Source organism: Mustelus asterias, chromosome 7, assembly GCF_964213995.1.
Source record: "Mustelus asterias chromosome 7, sMusAst1.hap1.1, whole genome shotgun sequence".
In the NCBI taxonomy this organism is placed as follows: domain Eukaryota; kingdom Metazoa; phylum Chordata; class Chondrichthyes; order Carcharhiniformes; family Triakidae; genus Mustelus; species Mustelus asterias.
Window position 1 is genome coordinate 97886935 of NC_135807.1, and position 20877 is coordinate 97907811.

The window sequence follows — 20877 nt, forward strand, 5'->3', positions numbered from 1 at the left end:
TCTGGTGGGGGGGGGGGGGGGGGGTGGAGTAAGGGTGTTCTGTCAGGAGAACTGCTTTTTTAAAAACCTTTTTCTGCACATGCTGGAAATGGCCTCGCCCATATTTTCAAAGACTGAGTGCATAAGATTCAGGGTTGAAAAAGGATCAGGAACGCTCCTGTTTTCATGCTAGCTGGACACTTCAAAAAAATCTCAATCTTTTCTTATTTGCATCAATCTCAAGAAGAATGCCAATGCCTGCTCGAAGGTCCTTAAGATCCATACCTAACAACACTATGTGGGGTACCTTCAGCACACAGACTACAGTGGTTTAAGAAAGCAGCTCATGCCATCCTCTCAAGAGAAACAAAGGAGGGTAATAAATACTCGCCTTACCATTGATGCCCACATCTAGTGAATGAATATATCTTCTGAACAGAATTGATTTCTTCCTACAAACATCAACCCTACTTAAGATACAAAGAGAGGAGAGGTTTGAAGGCAAGTTTCCAAGGTCAGTTGTGAAGGATAAACCTGCAGGTTGTTTTTTTTTATGGATTTCAGTTCACTGTTGTGCTGCATTAAGAGTGCCAAGAAAACGTTCCAGGCACGGCCACACATCAGAATGGTTTAAAAAGTAACATTAAAAAAGCATGCCTACTCTGTGGAAATGAAAAACTATTAAATTGTAAGAACCCACCATCAATGATGACAAGAATTGGAGGAGATGTTCATTAATAAAAATACTGAAATAACAAAGGGGGTTAAGTTCATTATTGATTATTAATTCAACATAAGGAATATAGTAAAACAACAATGACGAATGAGATGGACAGCAGAGTGTGAGGAGGCATATCTTACATTGGATGTAAAATTAAATGTGGACAAAACAAAGGTTCCATGGGGAATCACTGATTGATCTCCCTGTGGGCCTCATTGAATATGTGTTTCCCCAGTGACAGGCAGTGGCCTGTCCAGCTGGAACTCATTACTTGAGTCTTTTTTAAGGAGGCCCAGGACTGGGCCTGCTGAACCCTAGTCCCAGGCAGGGACTAGTGTATGTACACCATGGTAGTGGTTTTACTTTGCATTCTGTAATAAACCATGTTCCTTTCCAGTTGGGCTACCTAAATCATGACAATTCCTTAATCAACAGCAATTAAACAAGTTAACTAATCATTCATTTTATTACTGTTTATCTAACTTGCTGTGTTTAGATCGGTGATCATGTTTGCACAATAATTACTACACTGCAAAGTAATTTATTGGCTATGTAGTGCTTTGGGATGCACAACGAAGAGCTACATAAATGCAAGCTATTTCTTTATCAAGCACATCAATTTATCATTTGCTGCTTTTCTCTTTGCCAAGTCTGTGTATATAAAGAATAAATGCTATTTTTAGATAAATATCGAGCAAAAGATGAAGGGGCAGGTGCTGGGCACTGGTGGGAATTAGTTTTGGGTGAGAGTGCACAATGGGCCATCGTGAACTAGCAATCCAGCAGAGGTGTAAAACTGACCAATTCTCTAATGTCTGTTTGAGTTCTTACTGAAGAACCAATCTTTACAAATGTTATATGTCCTGCAAACACTTACACATCTCTAGATATTGGGATCCTTCCAAAATTATCAGATTGCGGTAGATGTTTTCTTAAAGTAAGATGTCAACAATTTTAAAATATAGATCCCGTGAAATATCAGGCCAGGTACTAGACTAGAAAATTATACTTTCAATGCACAATTTCCAAAATTATACTTCCCACAATAAATTAGAGAGTCATTGAATTGCATAGTATGAAACTGAGCTATACTGACAAAGTTCATTTCTATCTTCATGTAGTATAACAAATGCGCTCCGAGTCCCCAGTCTGGGTAGGAGTCAAATTTACAAATGCTCCCCATTTCCTTTATTGATCATTACCCAGGGACTTTGTGGAACACATCTTTATAGATATCAGACAAAGAATGAATGGGCATGGTTATGATATCCAGGTATGTCAGCTTAGCTCAGTTAGTGGTGCTGTTGTCTCTGAGTCAAACAGTTGTGAATTAATGCCAGGACTTGAGTGTGTAATCCTGGCTAACAGTACAGTGTTACACTGAGGTGTCCTGCAATGTCAGATGAAACGTCTGTTCAGGTGGTGTTCAAGATTTCATGGGATTATTAGAAGAAGCATAGGGAATTCACCCAATCCCCTACCAATAATTTCTCCTTCAGTCAATAAAACCAAAAAATAGACTAACTGGTCATTTATCTCACTTGCTGTTTGTGGATCCTTGTACACAAAAATGGTTGCCTACAAACAATAACTAAACCTCAGAATTAATTTATTGGCTGTGAACTGTTTTGGGACATTTTGAGGATGTGATATAGATCTATAAGTACGAAATTCTTTCTTAGTTCAATGGCTTGCTGACATTCACTGCCTGAATTCGCAATGAAGAATAGCCACGTGAAAGATTTATTCTTAAAGTTAATAAAGATAAACAAACTTCACAGACCAATGCTCCCGATACAGCAATATTACACTATCCTCAGGAGGCAAGTATCAAGGGGATTGAAGAAAGGATGTGTAAAGCTAAGTTAAACAGTTCAGCACTATCAGTACCCGAAAGGGTGATTCTCAAAATTACCTGCATTGTTCAGAAGTAGCCACAGAATGACAAACTTCCCAGTGGGTATAATACACTGCTCAGTTTAATTTATTTGAATAAAATAAAATTTTGCCTGTCATTTTAATTGTCTGCTCCACTCTGACATCTCTGTGCTCAGCCATTTACATTTTTACAATGAAGTTCCACTTAAGCTCGAGTAATGGCATCTCAACTTTTGATTAGGCAATTTGCAGTCTTCAGGACTCAATATTGAGCTCAACAATTTTAGATTAGACCTCTGCCCTATTTGTTTTGTGTTTTTTTAGTTTTGTTTTTGGAAGCAGCTTTTTAGATAGCAATCCAGTTCCATTTTGGAAGAATTACACTGTAATAAGTCTTCGGAGGCAAAAGTCCCTTCACCAGAATCCCTTTATTTACAATTCCAACAGCAGTACACAGAGTGCTAATCGGTTATCGGTCTACCTTCGGGGGTGTCAGAGGAACTGACACTCCCGGTTAAATACAAGGAAAAGCCTCCCTGATTGGACCATAAATTGACTCCTTAATCAGGGAGTTCATATTCCAATAATCCAGCCTTGATGGCCTGATTGAAGTCATTGCACACAAAATCTTTACAGTGCAGAAGGAGGCCATTCGGTAACGATTTTTCTTTCCCATTTATTCCTCCTCTGGACATATCTTTGTTGCTTTCTTCTTCTAGATCTTGATTCCCTTCCCAATCTTGGAGATGAGCAAGGCAAATGAAGCACATGCTTTTTCCTGGAACTGAATCTTAGTGGACTCAAGCTCATCATATCCAACTAATGCAGAGTAGCAGTCAAACACAGTTTGAGTTGAGTTATAAAGCCAAAATACTTAGCTTGGATTTTACAGTTGTAATGACAGTGAAACAGTCAATGTTTGTTGTCATTGCTCTGTGAAATTGGCAGCAACCTTTGGCGTCCACATTTGCACAGTAAGATGTAGAAATTCAGAAGTTGCTGTTAGTGATTCCCTGCTCCTCCACACCCTGCGTTGTTGAAGTCAAAATCAATTAGACAATATAATCAATTAACCAATATCAATTAGATCAAGGAATTACAGAACGGCATTTTGCAGGAGGGTGTAATTAAAGCCCAATAAGTTCACATAGACCATTTCCCTTATAAATATAGACATTGGAATTTAAAACAGGAAACATTATCAACCGGAGGTATGGTACATTGATGCAAATAGGTTGTTCCGGTTCTGAATTGGTGGTGATATGATTCAGAATGACTTGAGGGACAATGGGTGCAGTCCCCATTGGTTATTGTGGATGTATTTGAATAAACTCCTTTTGCCTCCTATATGCAATGGCTGGTATAACCACTGATATAAAGCCAGTATACTTCTGCTTCCCCATATCAAAATGAAATGTAATAACACACAAAAAAATTAATATAATCAAACTATGTTCCTGTATTCAGATAATATTTCAACTATGCCCTCAGAATATTTAATAGTTTTAATTAGTGTCACGAGTAAGCTTACACTAACACTGCAATTAAATTACTGTGAAAATGCCTAGTTGCCACACTCCGGCACCTGCTCAGGTACACTGAGGGAGAATTTAGCATGGCCAATCCGGAGCACCTGGAGGAAAGCCACGCAGACCTGGGGAGAACTCCACACAGACAGTGACCCAAGCTGGGAATCGAACCCAGGTCCCTGGCGCTGTGAGACAGCAGTGCTAACCATTGTGCCACTGTGCCACTCCTATTTGGTTTTAAATCAGAGCAAGACAGTCTCAGCACGTCAGCCAGATGGGCCCAAAGCAGTGGCAGCAGGTCTAGATCCTATGTACAGTAATTTTCTCTTGTTAAACTTCAAGAAACATATTTTTCAATAAAAAATAATTGAGTATGTTCAAAATTAAAATCCTACTTGCAAGTGGTAGTAACATAATGGCAGCTAATGGCAAGGTGCAAGCAGCTTTTGGAACTACTTGAGTAGTCGGCATGATTAACATGGGTTAAGTGGAACCTTTAACAATTGGCACCTTTCATAATGACAAATGGTTGCAGCCATTTGCCCAATATAGTGGCTTCTGGGATAAACTTACTGACTTGCAAGTGGTGGATATTCTAGATAAATGTAAGCTGAATTATTTTCTAAATCAAATACAATTTTAGGGAAGTGGTAGCCAAATTAGAATTTCCCTATTATTGTATATTAGTAAGTCACTTCTTGTATATCAATAAATCACTTTTATATTAGTGCATCACTTTTTTGAAATATCAATCAATCCCTGTCATTGTACATTAATCTATTCCTGCTAATCAATGTTAGCCCATTTATGATTGTATATATTAATATATACTTTTATGGTATATTAGTCAATCTCTCTTATTCTTCCTCTGTTTATTGCGACCTTTTGGACTAACAAATGGCAGTTGGCACTGAAAGACCAAGGGTGGGATTCTCCGAAAAGAATCCTAAGGCTGAAACTCTACCATCTCTCCCGCCCCAGAATCAGGGCAGGCGAGGTTCCCAGAACGGAAATCTCCATTGGCCTCGGGCGGGATTTTACAATCTCGCCAGAGCGAGGCCGTAAAATCCTGCCCTAAGTGTTGAATTCGTGTAAAAACTGGAGTAAATCCCGTTGGTTTTTTTCAGCGGGAGTTTCAAAATGAATCTCCCACACTCTGTGCACTGCAGTTTTGATTTGATTTATTATTGTCACATGTATTAACATACAGTGAAAAGTATTGTTTCTTGCGTGCTATACAGACAAAGTATACTGTTCATAGCGAAGGAAACAAGAGAGTGCAGAATGTAGTGTTACAGTCATAGCTAGGGTGTAGAGAAAGATCAACTTAATGTGAGGTAGATCCATTTAAAAGTCTGACAGCAGCAGGGAAGAAGCTGTTCTTGAGTCGATTGGTACGTGACCTCAGACTTTTGTATCTTTTTCCCGAAGGAAGAAGGTGGAAGAGAGAATGTCCGGGGTGCGTGGGGTCCTCAATTATGCTGGCTGCTTTGCTGAGGCAGCGGGAAGTGTAGACAGAGTCAATGGATGGGAGGCTGGTTTGCGTGCTGGATTGGGCTACATTCACGACCTTTGGTAGTTCCTTGCGGTCTTGGGCAAAGCAGGAGTCATACCAAGCTGTGATACAACCAGAAAGAATGCTTTCTATGGTGCATCTGTAAAAGTTGGTGAGAGTCTTAGCTGACATACTAAATTTCCTTAGTCTTCTGAGAAAGTGGAGGCGTTGGTGGGCTTTCTTAACTATAATACCGGCATGGGGGGACCAGGGCAGGTTGTTAGTGATCTGGACACCTAAAAACTTGAAGCTCTCAACCCTTTCTACTTCATCTCCATTGATGTAGACAGGGGCATGTTCTCCTTTACGCTTCCTGAAGTCGATGACAATCTCCTTCGTTTTGTTGACACTGAGGGAGAGATTATTGTTGCCACACCAGTTCACCAGATTCTCTATCTCATTCCTGTACTCTGTCTCGTCATTGTTTGAGATCCGACCCACTACGGTGGTGTCGTCAGCAAACCTGAAAATCGAATTGGAGGGGAATTTGGCCACACAGTCATAGGTGTATACGGAGTATAGTAGGGGGCTGAGAACACAGCCTTGTGGGGCACCGGTGTTGAGGATTTCATGGAGGAGGTGTTGTTGCCTATCCTTACTGATTGTGGTCTGAGAGTTAGGAAGTTCAGGATCCAGTCACAGAGGGAGGTGCCGAGGCCTAGGCCATGGAGTTTGGAGATGAGTTTCATAGGAATAATAGTGTTGAAGGCTGAGCTGTAGTCAATAAATAGGAGTCTGACATAGGTGTCCTTGCTATCTAGGTGTTCCAGGGTTGAGTGCAGGGCCAGGGAAATGGCGTCTGCTGTGGACCTGTTGCAGCGGTAGGCAAACTGTAGTGGATCCAGGTAGTCCGGGAGGCTGGAATTGATTTGTGCCATGACTAACCTTTCGAAGCACTTCATAATGATGGATGTCAGAGTTCAGTGTGCACTAGTGTGAATCCTGTTGAAAAGCTGGGTGTGGGACCTATTTCTGCTGAAGAGGATGGCAGCATAGCGCTGAGCTGGCCACTGCGCATGCCAGGAGATTTCAGTCCCTGGCCCGTTAATTAGATGCAATTTCAAATTTAAATAAATTATTCTGCTCCACACCAATTTCTGGCGCGGAGCTGACGGTGCTGGAAATCCAGCACCTGGAGACTCGCGGAGTCCGTGGCACCCAGCGGGAAGCCCACTGAGAGATTCGCCCCCCAATTATCTTCACTACCTGCTTAAAAATTGACCTCCAATCTATGAAATATAGAAAATGCAAAGTACTGGGAATGCTGGAAATCTGAAAATGCTGCAGATACTCTGTGGAGCGAGCAGCAGTTCTGATGAAAGGTCAGGAATCTCGATTGTTAACTCTGTTTCTCTCATCACAAATGCTGCCAGACATGCTGAGTTTTTCCAGCATTTTCTGTTTATAATCACAAAGTCTACCCTGACCGAGCTGATCTCCGCCAGGATTGTGGTAAAGACACTAAAATTGGCCGCAGTGGTTATGGAACAGAGATGGCAAAATCATCTAGAGGATCCTACTGCTGATCACTGTTGGGTGAGGACAGTATTGAACTCTGCTGCAATGCTTCTCAGAGTGGAATAGCCTGATGATGGTCAGTGTAAAAATGCCCATGAAAATAATGGATACATGGGTGGGATAGTGAAATGTTGTCATTGTCTGTGAAGCTGTACTCCAAAGAAAAGAGGCAACAGTTTCTGGAGAAAATGAAAGAAAACTGGCAAAAAAGAAAAGTAGCTGGCTAAAATAATGATTATTTATGATGCCTTAAACTTATTCTTTGCATATTCAACATTACATTTATTATGACTGTCTTTATGTACCACAGCTACCTCATCCCTGAATTCCCAAATACAGCAACTTCAACATCTTCAGCAGCTACAACAGCAACAACAACAACAAGGACAGCAACAGCACCAACACCAACAGAACCACCAGCTGCCTGGTCAACAGGCATCATCCCCTCAAAAACAAAGCCAATCCCCAGGGCAATGCCTCCAGTCAACTCTGACTCCAACCAGTCCCCTTCAGGTAGGGCAATTTAATTCAACTGCAGACAAAGTGTATCCTGTAAATGATGCTGTTGCTCTTTACCGATTATTTTGGAATATGCTTGAACTAGAATTCACTGAGAGTTTACGGTTAATTCAAATTTCATTAGCAGAACCCCAACATCTTCAAAAGGCACAGTGGCACATTGGTTAGCACAGCTGCCTCACAGCGCCAGGGACACGGGTTCGATTCCCACCTTGGGTCACTATCTGTGTGGAGTTCTCCCTCTGTCTCCGTGGGTTTCCTCTGGGTGCTCTGGTTTCCTCCCACAGTCTGAAAGATGTGCTGGTTAGGTGCATTGGCCATGCTAAATTCTCCCTCAGTGTACCCGAACAAGTGCCAGAGTGTGGCGATTAGGGGATTTTCACAGTAACTTCATTGCAGTGTTAATGTAAGCCTACTTGTGACACTAATAAATAAACTTAAACATCAGATCCGAGTAACTTCAATTTCTGAAACAAAGTTTGTGGTTAAGTGAAAGCTTACTTCAGTTCAAGCACAATTGTGTCAGTTATTTGCATTTCTTATGACAGACTTTGATCCGGGCAAATGATGAGGAAATGAGAACACCACACAGAGTTCCATAGAGGAAGAGCAGGATATAGAGTGAACAAACTTCTTGTGTTGAATTAGCTCATTAGTGGCATTTTGGAAGTAAAGGAAGCCCTGTATATGAGGAAAACAAAGTTAATGATTCTCTCTATTCAGAGCAGGCACAGGCTGGGAATGTGGTATTGCTGATGAAGCAGGGAACCATGGATTGCATGTGCATGGCTCTGTATACTCTGCAAGTCAGTTGGAAGAGGTACAGGAAGGGCAATAGTTCCACTCAATTAACATAGAGCTGGTCCAGCCATGCCCAAACCATCATGTCAGTGAATGCCTGCTATTCCAGCAGCAGCCCTGATGCCTTCATTCTTAGTTGGCCTGACATTCCCACCATCTCTGGGTCACCACAAAGAAGCAAAGCCTAGATGCTTGGACAAGGCATAACCACTGTACATATGGGTGATAATTGGGCCTACAATGATAGTAATGTAGCCAGGATGTCGTGGAGCAGAATATTAGTGTTCACAATTTCCACTGCTTGGACAGTTCAGTGACAAATCATGTCCCCCACATTTGAAAATGGGAGCAAACCACAGTCTCTTAAGTGGAAGGAAGTTACAGCACCTAATGCATCTAACTATATGGTGACTCATTAGCAAGAGAGATTGAAAGCATGCAGTGATTTGCTTTGTATGATCATTGACTTGCGAAAGTATTTCACAAATTTTAGAGAGGTGCATAAAGTTTTATTCTGGTCCTTTACTGGTGACATCAGGCATACCAATAGCTCTATTAACCTATCCATTCTGGTAGGGAAATCTAGAACAAGGGAGCATATTTTTAAATTAGTGCCAAGTCATTAAGGAGTGAAATATGAAACACTTTTTCACACAAAGGGTGGTATGAATTTGGATTATTTCCCCTAAAGGACTTTAGATGCTGAGACAATTGGAGCTTTCAAGGCAGAAATCAATAGATCTTTGCTCGACAGAGTATATCAAGAGCTATGGAGCAAAGGTGGGTAATTGAAGTTGAGGTGTAAATCAATCTCGGTCTAATTGAATAGTAGAGCAGGTTAGAGAAGCTGAATGGACTCCAGTTCCTATGTTACATCCCACATTATTTTCATACTATGTACAAAGCTGGTGTCTCCAGACAGGAAGCTTATAAAGCTCAGCTCAATAGCCTGTCAAATAGTGGAAAATGTAATCCTGTTGTATTTTGGATCTAAACCCCAGAATTCTCTCTCAACTCATACTGACAGCTTGTTAGCACAGAACTCTTCCAGAAAAATCATAAAAGCTCCACAAACCTATCCCGTTCATGAGTGACTTTGGGCCCAATAGTTCACAGATTGTTTTCACAGACAAGGAGCATGTTTTTATCGAGCTGTAGAGCGATCAGTAGTCATAGTTATTCTATCTGGGACAAATTATTGTGTAAGAGGCCATGATAAAAACCCAAAGTCCCTCAAGAAGAGATGATAGATATCATTATGACCGTGAGGAAATCTTTACCAAGATCTGCAATTGGAAGAGGTGTCTTCAAAATTCTAACATCACACAAACCAGCCTCCCATCCATTGACTCTGTCTACACTTCCCGCTGCCTCGGCAAAGCAGCCTGCAAAATAAGGGCCCCCCACACCCTGGACATTCTCTCTCCCACCTTCTTCCGTCAGGAAAAAGATACAAAAGTCCGAGGTCACGTATCAACCAACTCAAGAACAGCTTCTTCCCTGCTGCCATCAGACTTTTGAATGGACCTACCTCGCACTAAGCTGATCTTTCTCTACACCCTAGCTATGACTGTAACACTACATTCTGCACTCTCTTCTTTTCTTCTCTATGAACGGTATGCTCTGTATAGCGCACGAGAAACAATACTTTTCACAGTATACTAATGCATGTGACAATAATAAATCAAATTTAAAAAAATCAAAAATCAAATCAAATCAAAAGAGTTCTCACACATATTTGTGGCAATAGGTTAATTCAATGATAATGAGCAGATCTGAGAACAAATCTTAAGGCCACTTTGGAACGGATTAGAAGAGTCTGTTCTGTGTTAATGATGAGTAGCTGACAATGTTTATTGTGAAGATGTATTATCGTTCTCTGAATGAAACACAGGAAATAGCTTATTTTGTTCAGTTTCATCTAGTGTTAGGAACATGGAAGGAAATGAATTCTATCGGATGGAGCTGACTTATATTTGTAAGAGATGAATCAGAGATAATTTAAGGTGAACTTTAACTTGCAGGAGTGCGTGAGTTTTGGTGTGGTTGGGGCTTTAAAAAGACAGAAATGAACAGTGCATCGGGATGCTGACTTGAGTCTGCTTACTTCAGCATTTAATTGCAATGTGTTAGACTGTGTGTGAATGATCCCTGATGGAGAGGAAAATTGTCAACTTCTGTATGTTAATTGCTGACTTACAGTGATATTCACATGGCCTTTGGAATTTAACTGTGGACGCATTGGTTTCCCAGGTTTCCTGGAGCTTGTTAGTGAAACCAAGGTGAGAATACAATGGCAATTTAATGCACTGAAGACATGAAAAAGAAGAATACATCAATAGACACTGAGAACTTATAGCTGATTTCTTGCCTGATTATTTGAAAATGATTGTGACGAGAGTTGATTTCCACAACTTTAGAGGTTTGATTGTCTAATCTTCACTTTGGAACTGCACTTTATCAAATCAGTATGGGTGCTGTTCATATTGTTGTAATTGGACCAAGTAATAGCAGCAAGAGCGGCAGAGGACCAACAGCAGCAACAATTACTACACCAGGCAGTTAGAAAATGATTGGCTGCCAAGTGGATCTGGTGGCCATGCTTTGCCAGTGGTTGTCAGAATCACCACCATGCTAAATTTCTTTGGCTCCAATTCCTTTCAGAGTTATGCCAAGGACATTTGCAGTATTTTGCAGTCAGCTTCCCACAAATGCATTTGACTTATTTGCCAGGGAGATAATTAAGCTTACCACTGATTATGCCAGTCGGAGGGAGCGGCTGTTGGGTTTGCAACTCTAGCTAACTTTTCAAAAGGGTGTCATAAACTGCACACACTTCACAATTAAGATCTCCACAAATCCACAAGTATTCATCAATCGCAAAGGCTTCCATTCCCTCAATCTGCATCTAGTGTGAAGCACACAAAGATGTTTAAGCATATGTGAAAGGCTCTCGTGCAACTGCCGTGATGCTTTTGTCTGTGTGCTAGTTCACCCTGCCAATTCAATCACACTTCATGGCAGAGTTACCGACTGGGTGCTCAGAGACAAAGGATACTACTTAGAATGTGAAATGTGGCCAACGAGACCCAAAAATAATACGGCATAAGCTATTTAACAACCAGCAATGCCCCCATGCACTTTTGCAGGAAAGGCAGCGGATACCCACCTGGCAGCTACATGTAGTCAATTAGTGCGGTTAAAAGGGCAATTAGTCTGTCCTTTAGAATTTCAGTTATGAGCGCAGGTTGAACATTGTTATGTGTGTCAGCACCTTGACAACTCAGCAGCAGAAAGCCTTTCGCAGGAAATGACTTGCAGTATAATAACATAAATTGTGGAAGCAGCAAGGATGCTTCTCTGCATTGCCAGAGACCTGGCATTGAGAAATCATCAGTAAGAAATGGAACAAGTGTTGTGGGTGATAATTTAGGATGTTTTTCGCCAACATAGTCTGCTAGGTTAACTGGGGTGTGCAACACTGAGGGGCACGCCTGGATATGGGATCCACTTATTCAGTAATCGGGTGGATCGGGTAAGACAAACAGCACGACAAGCAGCAGCAGAGTGCCACAAAGGGATGGCGGAGGCAGAAGAAGGCACTAACTTCTCCAGAGATTGCACACAATCCAGGTCACTCCTGAATTCCTAACTGCACACTTGCATTGTGTTACGATCCTAGTTGATGTCACTACTGGACGGGAAGATTCCAGAATGGAACACAGGCTCAAATGACCATAATTTTTACTTTTTTTTAAGAAAACATGGATGAACAAAGTCACAGGGCTACCAATTAGCTTTTAACAACAAAAAAAATCTTAAACATGAAAAGTTTGACTATAATACAATACCCTTTCATTCCCACTTATCTTCACAAATGGTGCACATATTTTAAGGATAACACAGGTTACATGATATATCTTATACTATGATGTTCTCAATAAACACAGAGTCCCTCTAACCCAATAGGCTAACTGTAGTCAGACAACACTCCACTTGAAATCAAGTGGCAGATGGCACTCAATCAATCCTGATTGTCACACGAGTGTTCCCAAACTCCACTCTCAAAAAGACATGCTATAAAATTTTCATTCAACCAAATGCTTTCCATCAATTGTTTTCACCAAGGATTCACCCCAGGCTTTCCAACTATCCTTTCAAACAAGGCTTTCTCTCAGCTGCTCCCAACAAGGATCCGCTTCGAGGTTTTACAACTCTCCTTTCAATCTCCTTTGTCTTGAATGCTCTTAAGTATTTACACCAACTCTGAGGCCCAGCCACTAATTGCTCAACAATTACTTCAACTATTGCTTCAAAAGCTGTAGTAAGATATCACAAACCTAGGAATCACTTCAGATATCTTTGGCTTCTCACTGGTCAACTCCTTCTCAGCTCTGTCTGTGGCTTCAATGAACAATACCCTGTTTGAGTTCCAATTTCCTCTGTTCCTTTAACTTCAGGCTTCCTGAAAAATTCTCTTCCATCTCTAGTTTTCTTAACTAACTGTTCTTTAGATTTCAGGCACTTGCTTCCTTGCCCCTTACTTCATTGTATGGCTTTTGTTGTCCCCTCTCTCCCTGTGAAGCTCCTTATACTCTGGCTTCCAGTTAAAACAGACCTCAAAGAGGTCTTTCCATAAAAGTGGTCCCGGCTGCAAAGCAACATCTCATTTTTTCTCCAAGCTCGTGTTTACTTTTTCTGTCGTAAACTATGTCTCAGCACAATAGAAACACAGTTTGAACTGAAACCAAAACCCGCCCATGCATGCAAACACTTTTGTTTGACATGAATCTAACTAGAGTTTTACCCTTTCTTGCACAAGAACACTAAATTAAACCCAACTAAATCTGTACCTTATTCTAATACTTAACAATACAATTATAGATTACTTAAAACTGCCTCAGTTTTCCTGACAAATTCAACACAATGAAATACATGATAATTAATAACTTTTCAATATAGGAGGCTTCATTCAAGTAAAGCTTATAAATTTTACAAATTCATTAGTAAATTCACCTGTAATCCCCATAGCGATGCTATCTCAATTTCCATTTCCTCTTCTGTGAGTTTCTACATGGTTCACCCTCTGTGGCTGAGGCTGATATGGAGGCAGCCTGTTCTTTGCTCTGGCGAAGGAGATGCTTGTGACTGCCATTCTGGTTCGTTGTGCCTATGAAGGAGTCAACTTAGTCTGTCTCACCTTCATATATGCAGGGGCAATCTCAGTCATGGTGGGGAGGTTGCAGGGTATGTCTCTGTCAGAGGGGCCCGGGGGTGGCCAATTTCCACAGACATCTTGAAGATGCCATGCCCCACCATTGCTATTAGTTTTGACTGCTCCAGTCTTTTAAGGGTTAACCAGGAACAGGAGAGCACTTGAGACTGATTTAACCATCAACATTGCTGAACATTGCAGCCACACAGTGCAAGCCACGTTGCTGTTTCTGCACTCACGCATTGGCCAGGTTTATATGAGTCTCCATGAGAGTGGCTATTGTTTCAATTAAAGTTCTCAATGGGGCATTTGACTGAGGGATGGTGGCGCTCATGATATGATTGGATGCCTCCATCTTCTGCCCAAGGGCATGCACAGGCTCCGGAAACTCTGCCAAATGTCCAAACATTTCCTTTTGCTGCTGCACAAGCACCCACTTTGTGCCTGATCTCTGAGGCTCAACATCTCCGGCAGGTTAAGTATGGTGATGCTAACCTACACCCTCTGACAAGGACTCCCCACAGCTTTTCCTGCCTCTATCTCCTGCTCACATGTGATGTGATGCTCAACTTATGTCAACAATTTGACTTGTGGTCTCACCAAGGTATGTATCTGCATTGGTGGAGGGTGCATTTGACTCTCCAAAATGGAGCTTGCCCACAGAGGCCTCTGACACTTCCTGTTCTTTCTCTAACATTGGCCCTGCACTTTAGAGAAGGTATAAATTAAAGAAACTTGCATCTCATGGCTGCTTTTACACTGTTCTAGCTACTAATCAAATGAGAAGGCCTAGATATAAAAATATAGATAAGCTGGGTGCTCCAAGACTGTAGTATGTTTCAGACATTATGGGGGAGATGTAAGCGGGGGCCACTTGTGGACTCACCGCTGGGTGCCAGGGCCTCCACACGTCTCCGGCCTCCAGAATTCCGGCATCGTCAGCTCTGCGCCGGATATCGCCGAGGAGCTGATTAAAATATTTAAATTAAAATTTACAGCCCATTAGTCGGCCTGGGAGTGAAATCTCTGGGCCCACGAGCCTTCCCCCCCCCCCCGCCACCACTCCATGCCAGGAATGGTTCACTCTAGTGGGGCTTACAACAGCTCCCCACTAACAGAGTGCTGGCGGCCCAACCCCTTTGGAGTGAGGAGGTTGGTGGTAAGGGGAGGTACCCCCTGGACATTGCCAGCCTGGCCTTGCCAACCTCGCCCCCTGGCAATGCCCAAGGAGCAAAGTGGCAATGCCCAAGGGGCGGGACCTAATAGTGGGGCAGGGTGATTGGTGGGCATGGGGCTCCCGCTGCCACTCTGCATTTGGGATCAGTGACAGAGGGAGAGAAGGGCTGATCGGGACTGGCTAATCTCAGGCAGGGATGGGGAGGAGGTGGTGTCAACCTGACGGGGCACTAGGGACTGCCGGGGGGACGTGCATCAAGGCTGCTGGTGTGGGGGGGAGGAGGGGCGATTGGGGGATTGGGACTGCCAGGGGATAGTGGAGATCGAGGAGGGCCAGAATGGGCGGGGAGGATTTTGGGACTGGCCCGGAGACGTCCGAGAAGCCAGCAATCGGGGGTTGGGGGGGATCTGTGTGGCAGCGATGGGGGTTGCTGTGCTGGCCAATGATCGGGAGGCTGGCAGTGCGGGCCTACTGTGCATGTGCCGATCACCGCTATGAAAGATTGACGCATGCGCAGTTGCCCGCTCAGCGCTATGCTGCCGGCCTCGCCAGCAGGAATAGGCCCCGCCCACTGATTTTTATAGAGCTTTACGTTAGGACACTCTGTGATGCACAAAGTGCGGGAGATTCATTTTGAAAACCCTGCGAAAATAAAAAAGTGGGATTTACTCCAGTTTTTACGTGAATTTGGCACTCAGAAATGTTTTGGGAGAATCCCGGCCTATGCTTTCACCCACGCTCTGGAAAGCCTCCACCTCACCCTCAGCAACTCCATGCCCTACTGAAACCTTGCCACCCTCCAGGGCCTCCTCTTCCATTGTCATCAAGAGTGAGATTACAGCCAGTGAGCCTCCTAGGGTGTTGTGTGCTCTCTGCTCCTGAATGGTGAGGAGCGAGAGTGGGATGAATTAAAGTGTCCACACCCGCAGCTGAGTAGGCTTTGCACTGTTTTAGACTTCTCAGACCATTCATATTTTAATGCCATTCTAACGTGTGTGTGGCCATGATTCATGCTTCCAGAATCTCAGTATTGGTAGCACTTATTATCAGTGAAGGAGTGCAGTGCAGAGGGCATCCTCATGCCAAACATTTCCACCTGTGTTTTCATGCCACACACATACCCATCTCAGCAGGTCATTGAATTGCTTCTGGCAGTGAATCCATGTCCTCCTTACTACTCTGCAGCTGGACTACTCCATCTCCACATAAGCCTGCTTCATCATTGCAACTGGCCTCCTCCTCTCACTCTCCAGGAACAATATAATTAGAAATCATAGAATCATAGAAACCCTACAGTGCAGGAAGAGGCCATTCGGCCCATCGAGTCTGCACCGACCACAATCTCACCTAGGCCCTACCCCCATATCAAATTGTGTGGGCCCTAACCGCCTCCACCATCATCTCAAAGGAGGTGTCATTAAACCCAATTGTCCTTCCACACAAGCTGTCCATCTATTCTTCTCTCTTTTACTTTTCATAGCAACAGAGGAACTCGGCCTGCAACCACAGTTCAGGAGCCCTTTAATTAGCCACCTGACTTCCATCTCCCACTCAAAACCCACCTGATGTCCACGGAGATAGGCTGTTAATAGGTTGCCTCACCTATGATTGCGACACCATGTGGACATCAAATACCAATGGGCCTATAAATGTCCTGGTTCTCAATTATTTTCTATGTCTGGAAAATTTCAGCTGGTAACTCTGTTTTTCTCCATCAATATTGCATGACATGCTGAGTATTTCTGGCACATTTTCTGCTCTTAAGGTCTCCCTCTTCCTAGCACTTACACATGGTGCAATTATTAGGCTTCAGCAGAGGTCAAGGCACACTGCTCAGATGCTTGTTGTCTCCGACTGTTGATCACCACACTGTGGGTTTTGGAGCCTGTGAGGGCCCCACCAAAGACTGTGCCACCTGCACCACTTCAGGGCTGGACTTAGCCATCGGGACATGAAGCAGCTTATAACACACTGACAGGAGGGAGGGTGTGGTGTGGATTGGCAACTGGTGAGAAGTGAATTCACTTTGACCGGAGTCCACACTTCCTGTTCATCATCATCTGTCTCATTGCCCACCTACACTTCCATGCTAGCAATGATCTGGAGAGCACTTAGCTGCAAATCAGTGAGATGACAAATGGCCAAAGCTATTGTATCATGCATCCAATTTAAAGTGGCCTTCATAATGTGAAAGCCACGAGTGAAGCCTGCATGTATTCATTTGATTGTCATGTTTGCTGCTTCATGCAGGTTGCCACACTTTCCATGCACTAAGGCATCATCACAAAGACCTGTGGCATGAATGGATTTCTCCAGTCTCTCTGTAAGGGTGCACAATGTAGCTGGAATGGCTGCTAGTACATTTCTGCCTCTACTCCAGAAGTAGCAATCTCCTTTGGTGACCCCTAAGACTTGGCATGTGTGTCCAGCTAACTGAGCTTAGTGCATCCTGCATCCTCTCATGTGGACTTGCTGTTGCAGTCCCTGTTTCCACCATCTGCGCTTACTATCCTGTGAAATCCAACTATCTTTCATACCGATTGCACAGAAGTATGAGTGCCTGAGTTGGTGTATGGTTTGCATGAATCTTGCGATAGAGCTCATTCAGAATGTGAGATTAAATGAATTGCAACTGCCAAGATAAAAATCTTTTAAGTGATCATTATAAATGTAATTATATTTCACCACTGCCAACACCAAGTCAACATCAGCGAGTGTTGTATGCCATCGGACTGTCTGATATTTAATGATGATACTAAGTGCAAGATTGATGGCATATATTGAATGGATGGATGGAAAGTATTTGTACGTGACTACAAGGAAGAGACATTACATTACATAAAGGTGAGAATGAGTGGCAGCGATGGATGGATAGATGGGGATATGAAGAAGTGTGCAGACTGAGGAATGGGTGGACTTGCAAGGTAAGTTAATGTGAGGTATGATCTGTTGAAATATACTTGAGAAGGCAATGTGAGGGTTTTAGATGATAGACACACCATCATATATAAACATGCCTTTCCTGCCCTGCTTAAGTTATAAACACTTTTGGCATTGAATCCAAGAATGTGGCATCTGCTGACCTCCTCCACTTGCTTCAGCCATGTTTTCTTGGTTTCATTGACTTCTTCCTGTCAGGAGGGAACAGTATCTGCATGTTTTTAGGAGCATTGCTATGGCTCTGGCCCAAACTATATCCCTCTTGACACTTACGTTTAAAAAATCAGATCTTTCTTCAGGAGTTGTGTCCCACTCTCTAGCCTGTACTCCAACAGTGGGACTTTCACCAAACTAATGGTTACTATGCAAAATGTCTATCAACAGCCAGAGATATTCCAGCTACTGAAGGAGCCAGGCCAGTGGAAACTCCCATCTTCGGAAGTTCCTGCCCTTTGCTCCATCCCCTGATAATATTTACCATGTAAGGTGTGAATAGAGTTCTCACCTCTTAGCTGGAAACTCCCAGAAATGGCAGAGACATACCATATCCAAATCCCTGCTGTTTGTCTGGGGATTCCACCAATGTTTCATCAGATTTACAGCAGTCCCGACAATAATGGAAATATTAGATTTGGTCCAAGTGAGTAGGAAATTAGTTTTAGATAGAATATGGAGGAAAGTTTTGTGGTGCAGTGGGTTGCATCCCTGCCTCTAAGCCAGAAGCTCCGGGTTCAAGTTCCACTACCAGACTTGATGGCCAAGAAAGGTGCGTTCATAACATGGCAAAATGGGTTGAGTATCAACATATAAATCCTTTCAGCATATACCAGTGGGAGAGATTCCTGATCAGCTGTGTGATGGAAAGAATATTTGATCATTGGACTATCACTATCCATAACTCTATGTAAAAATGTATGTGGTCACAGTAAATCAGGCTCCTTAAGGGTGAGTTGGCTCTGTTGACTGGATGGCCAGTGTGGATCAGATTGGTGCCAACAACATGGGGCTCAATCCCCTTTCAGGCTCGGGTGGATTCGGGACCTGCTTCTTTCCTGGAGATCGTGGTGCTATGGACTGGGCCTACCTTACAGCGGAGAATTCAAGAAGAAGAATGTGGAGGTGCACGGATCATGAAATTAAGGTATCTAAGTATAGACTTAGGTTAGACATTAGTGGGTACTTTTTTCAGATTTGTTGACTTTTGGAATGATACATATATACTAAGTGTAGATTTATTGCAAAAATTCTCATGGGAGTTTCTGCTTTGGCTGACATAACTCAAAGAAGTACTTTCATTTGTTTAGTGCCTATCATGGCCTCAGGATGTACTAAGGTGCTTCAAACTCAACTATGTACTTTTAAATATAGTCACTGCTGTAATGCTGTAAAATACAGAAACAAGGCAGCTAATTTAGTTGAGGGATACAAAGAACAAAGAAAGTTACAGCACAGGAACAGGACCTTCAGCCCTCCAAGCCTGCACCGACCATGCTGCCTGACTGAACTAAAACCCCCTACCCTTCCGGGGACCATATCCATCTATTCCCATCCTATTCATGTATTTGTCAAGACGCCCCTTAAAAGTCACCACCGTATCCACTTCCACTACCTCCCCCGGCAATGAATTCCAGGCACCCACTACTCTCTGTAAAAAGTTTGCCTCGTACATCTCCTTTGAACTTTGCCCCTCGCAACTTAAACCTGTGCCCCCTAGTAATTGACTCTTCCATCCTGGGAAAAAGCTTCTGACTATCCACTCTGTCCATGCCTCTCATAATCTTGTCGACTTCTATCAGGTCGCACCCTCAACCTCCGTCGTTCCAGTGAGAACAAACCAAGTTTCTCCAACCTCTCCTCATAGCTAATGCCCTCCATATCAGGCAACATCCTGGTAAATCTTTTCTGTACCCTCTCCAAAGCTTCCACATCCTTCTGGTAGTGTGGCAACCACAATTGAACACTATATTCCAAGTGTGGCCTAACTAAGGTTCGATAAAGCTTGCCAATTTTTAAACTCAGTGCCCCGGCCGATGAAGGCAAGCATGCCATATGCCTTCTTGACTACCTTCTCCACCTGCATTGCCACTTTCAGTGACCTGTGTACCTGTACACCCAGATCCCTTTGCCTATCAATACTCTTAAGGGTTCTGCCATTTACTGTATATTTCCTATCTTTATTAGATCTTCCAAAATGCATTACCTCAAATTTGTCCGGATTAAACTCCATCTGCCATCTCTCCGCCCAAGTCTCCAACTGATCTATATCCTGCTGTATCCTCTGATGGTCCTCATCGCTATCCGCAAATCCACCAACCTTTGTGTCATCTGCAAACTTACTAATCAAACCAGTTACATTTTCCTCCAAATCATTTATATATATTACAAACAGCAAAGTCCCAGCACTGATCCCTGAGGAATGCCATTTGTCACAGCCCTCCATTCAGAAACGCATCCTTCCACTGCTACCCTCTGCCTTCTTTGACCGAGTCAGTTTTGTATCCACCTTCCAACTCACCTCTGATCCCATGCGACTTCACCTTCTGCACCAGTCTGCCATGAGGGACCTTGTCAAAGGCCTTACTGAAGTCCACGTAGACAACATCTACTGCCCTACCTTCATCAATCATCTTCGTCACTTCCTCGAAAAACTCGATCAAGTTCGCGAGCCACGACCTCTCCTTCACAAAACCATGTTGCCTCTCACTAATACATCCACTTATTTCCAAGTGGGAATTAATCCAGGATGAACTTCTGGATACCAGGAACTTCTGGATACCAGGAAGAACTTCTTCCTCTTCTTTGAGTAGTATCCTGGGGTCTTTCACAGTCACCTGAGAGGACAGATGAGGCCTCAATTTAATATCCCATTTGAAAAATGGTATATCTGACAGTACAGCACTCCCTGAGCATTGCACTGGAGTGTTTTCCTAAATTATGTGTTCAAATCTCTGGAGCTTTACTTGAACCCCAACCATCTGACTCAGGGGTAAAATTACCATCAGATGAATCAGGGCTGACAGCTACATTTAAAAAGTAGGTTGGTAT

General features: G+C 43.1%; 1 protein-coding gene across 1 annotated transcript in view; it reads left to right on the forward strand.

Moving 5' to 3' along the window:
* The window catches only part of pou6f2 (POU class 6 homeobox 2), a 649655-nt gene that overhangs the window by 383699 nt on the left and 245079 nt on the right, over window positions 1-20877 (forward strand). Inside the window, exon 5 of the mRNA XM_078215507.1 lies at window positions 7491-7693. Coding sequence (XP_078071633.1) covers window positions 7491-7693 — 203 coding nt within the window. The remainder of the gene's footprint in view (window positions 1-7490; window positions 7694-20877) is intronic.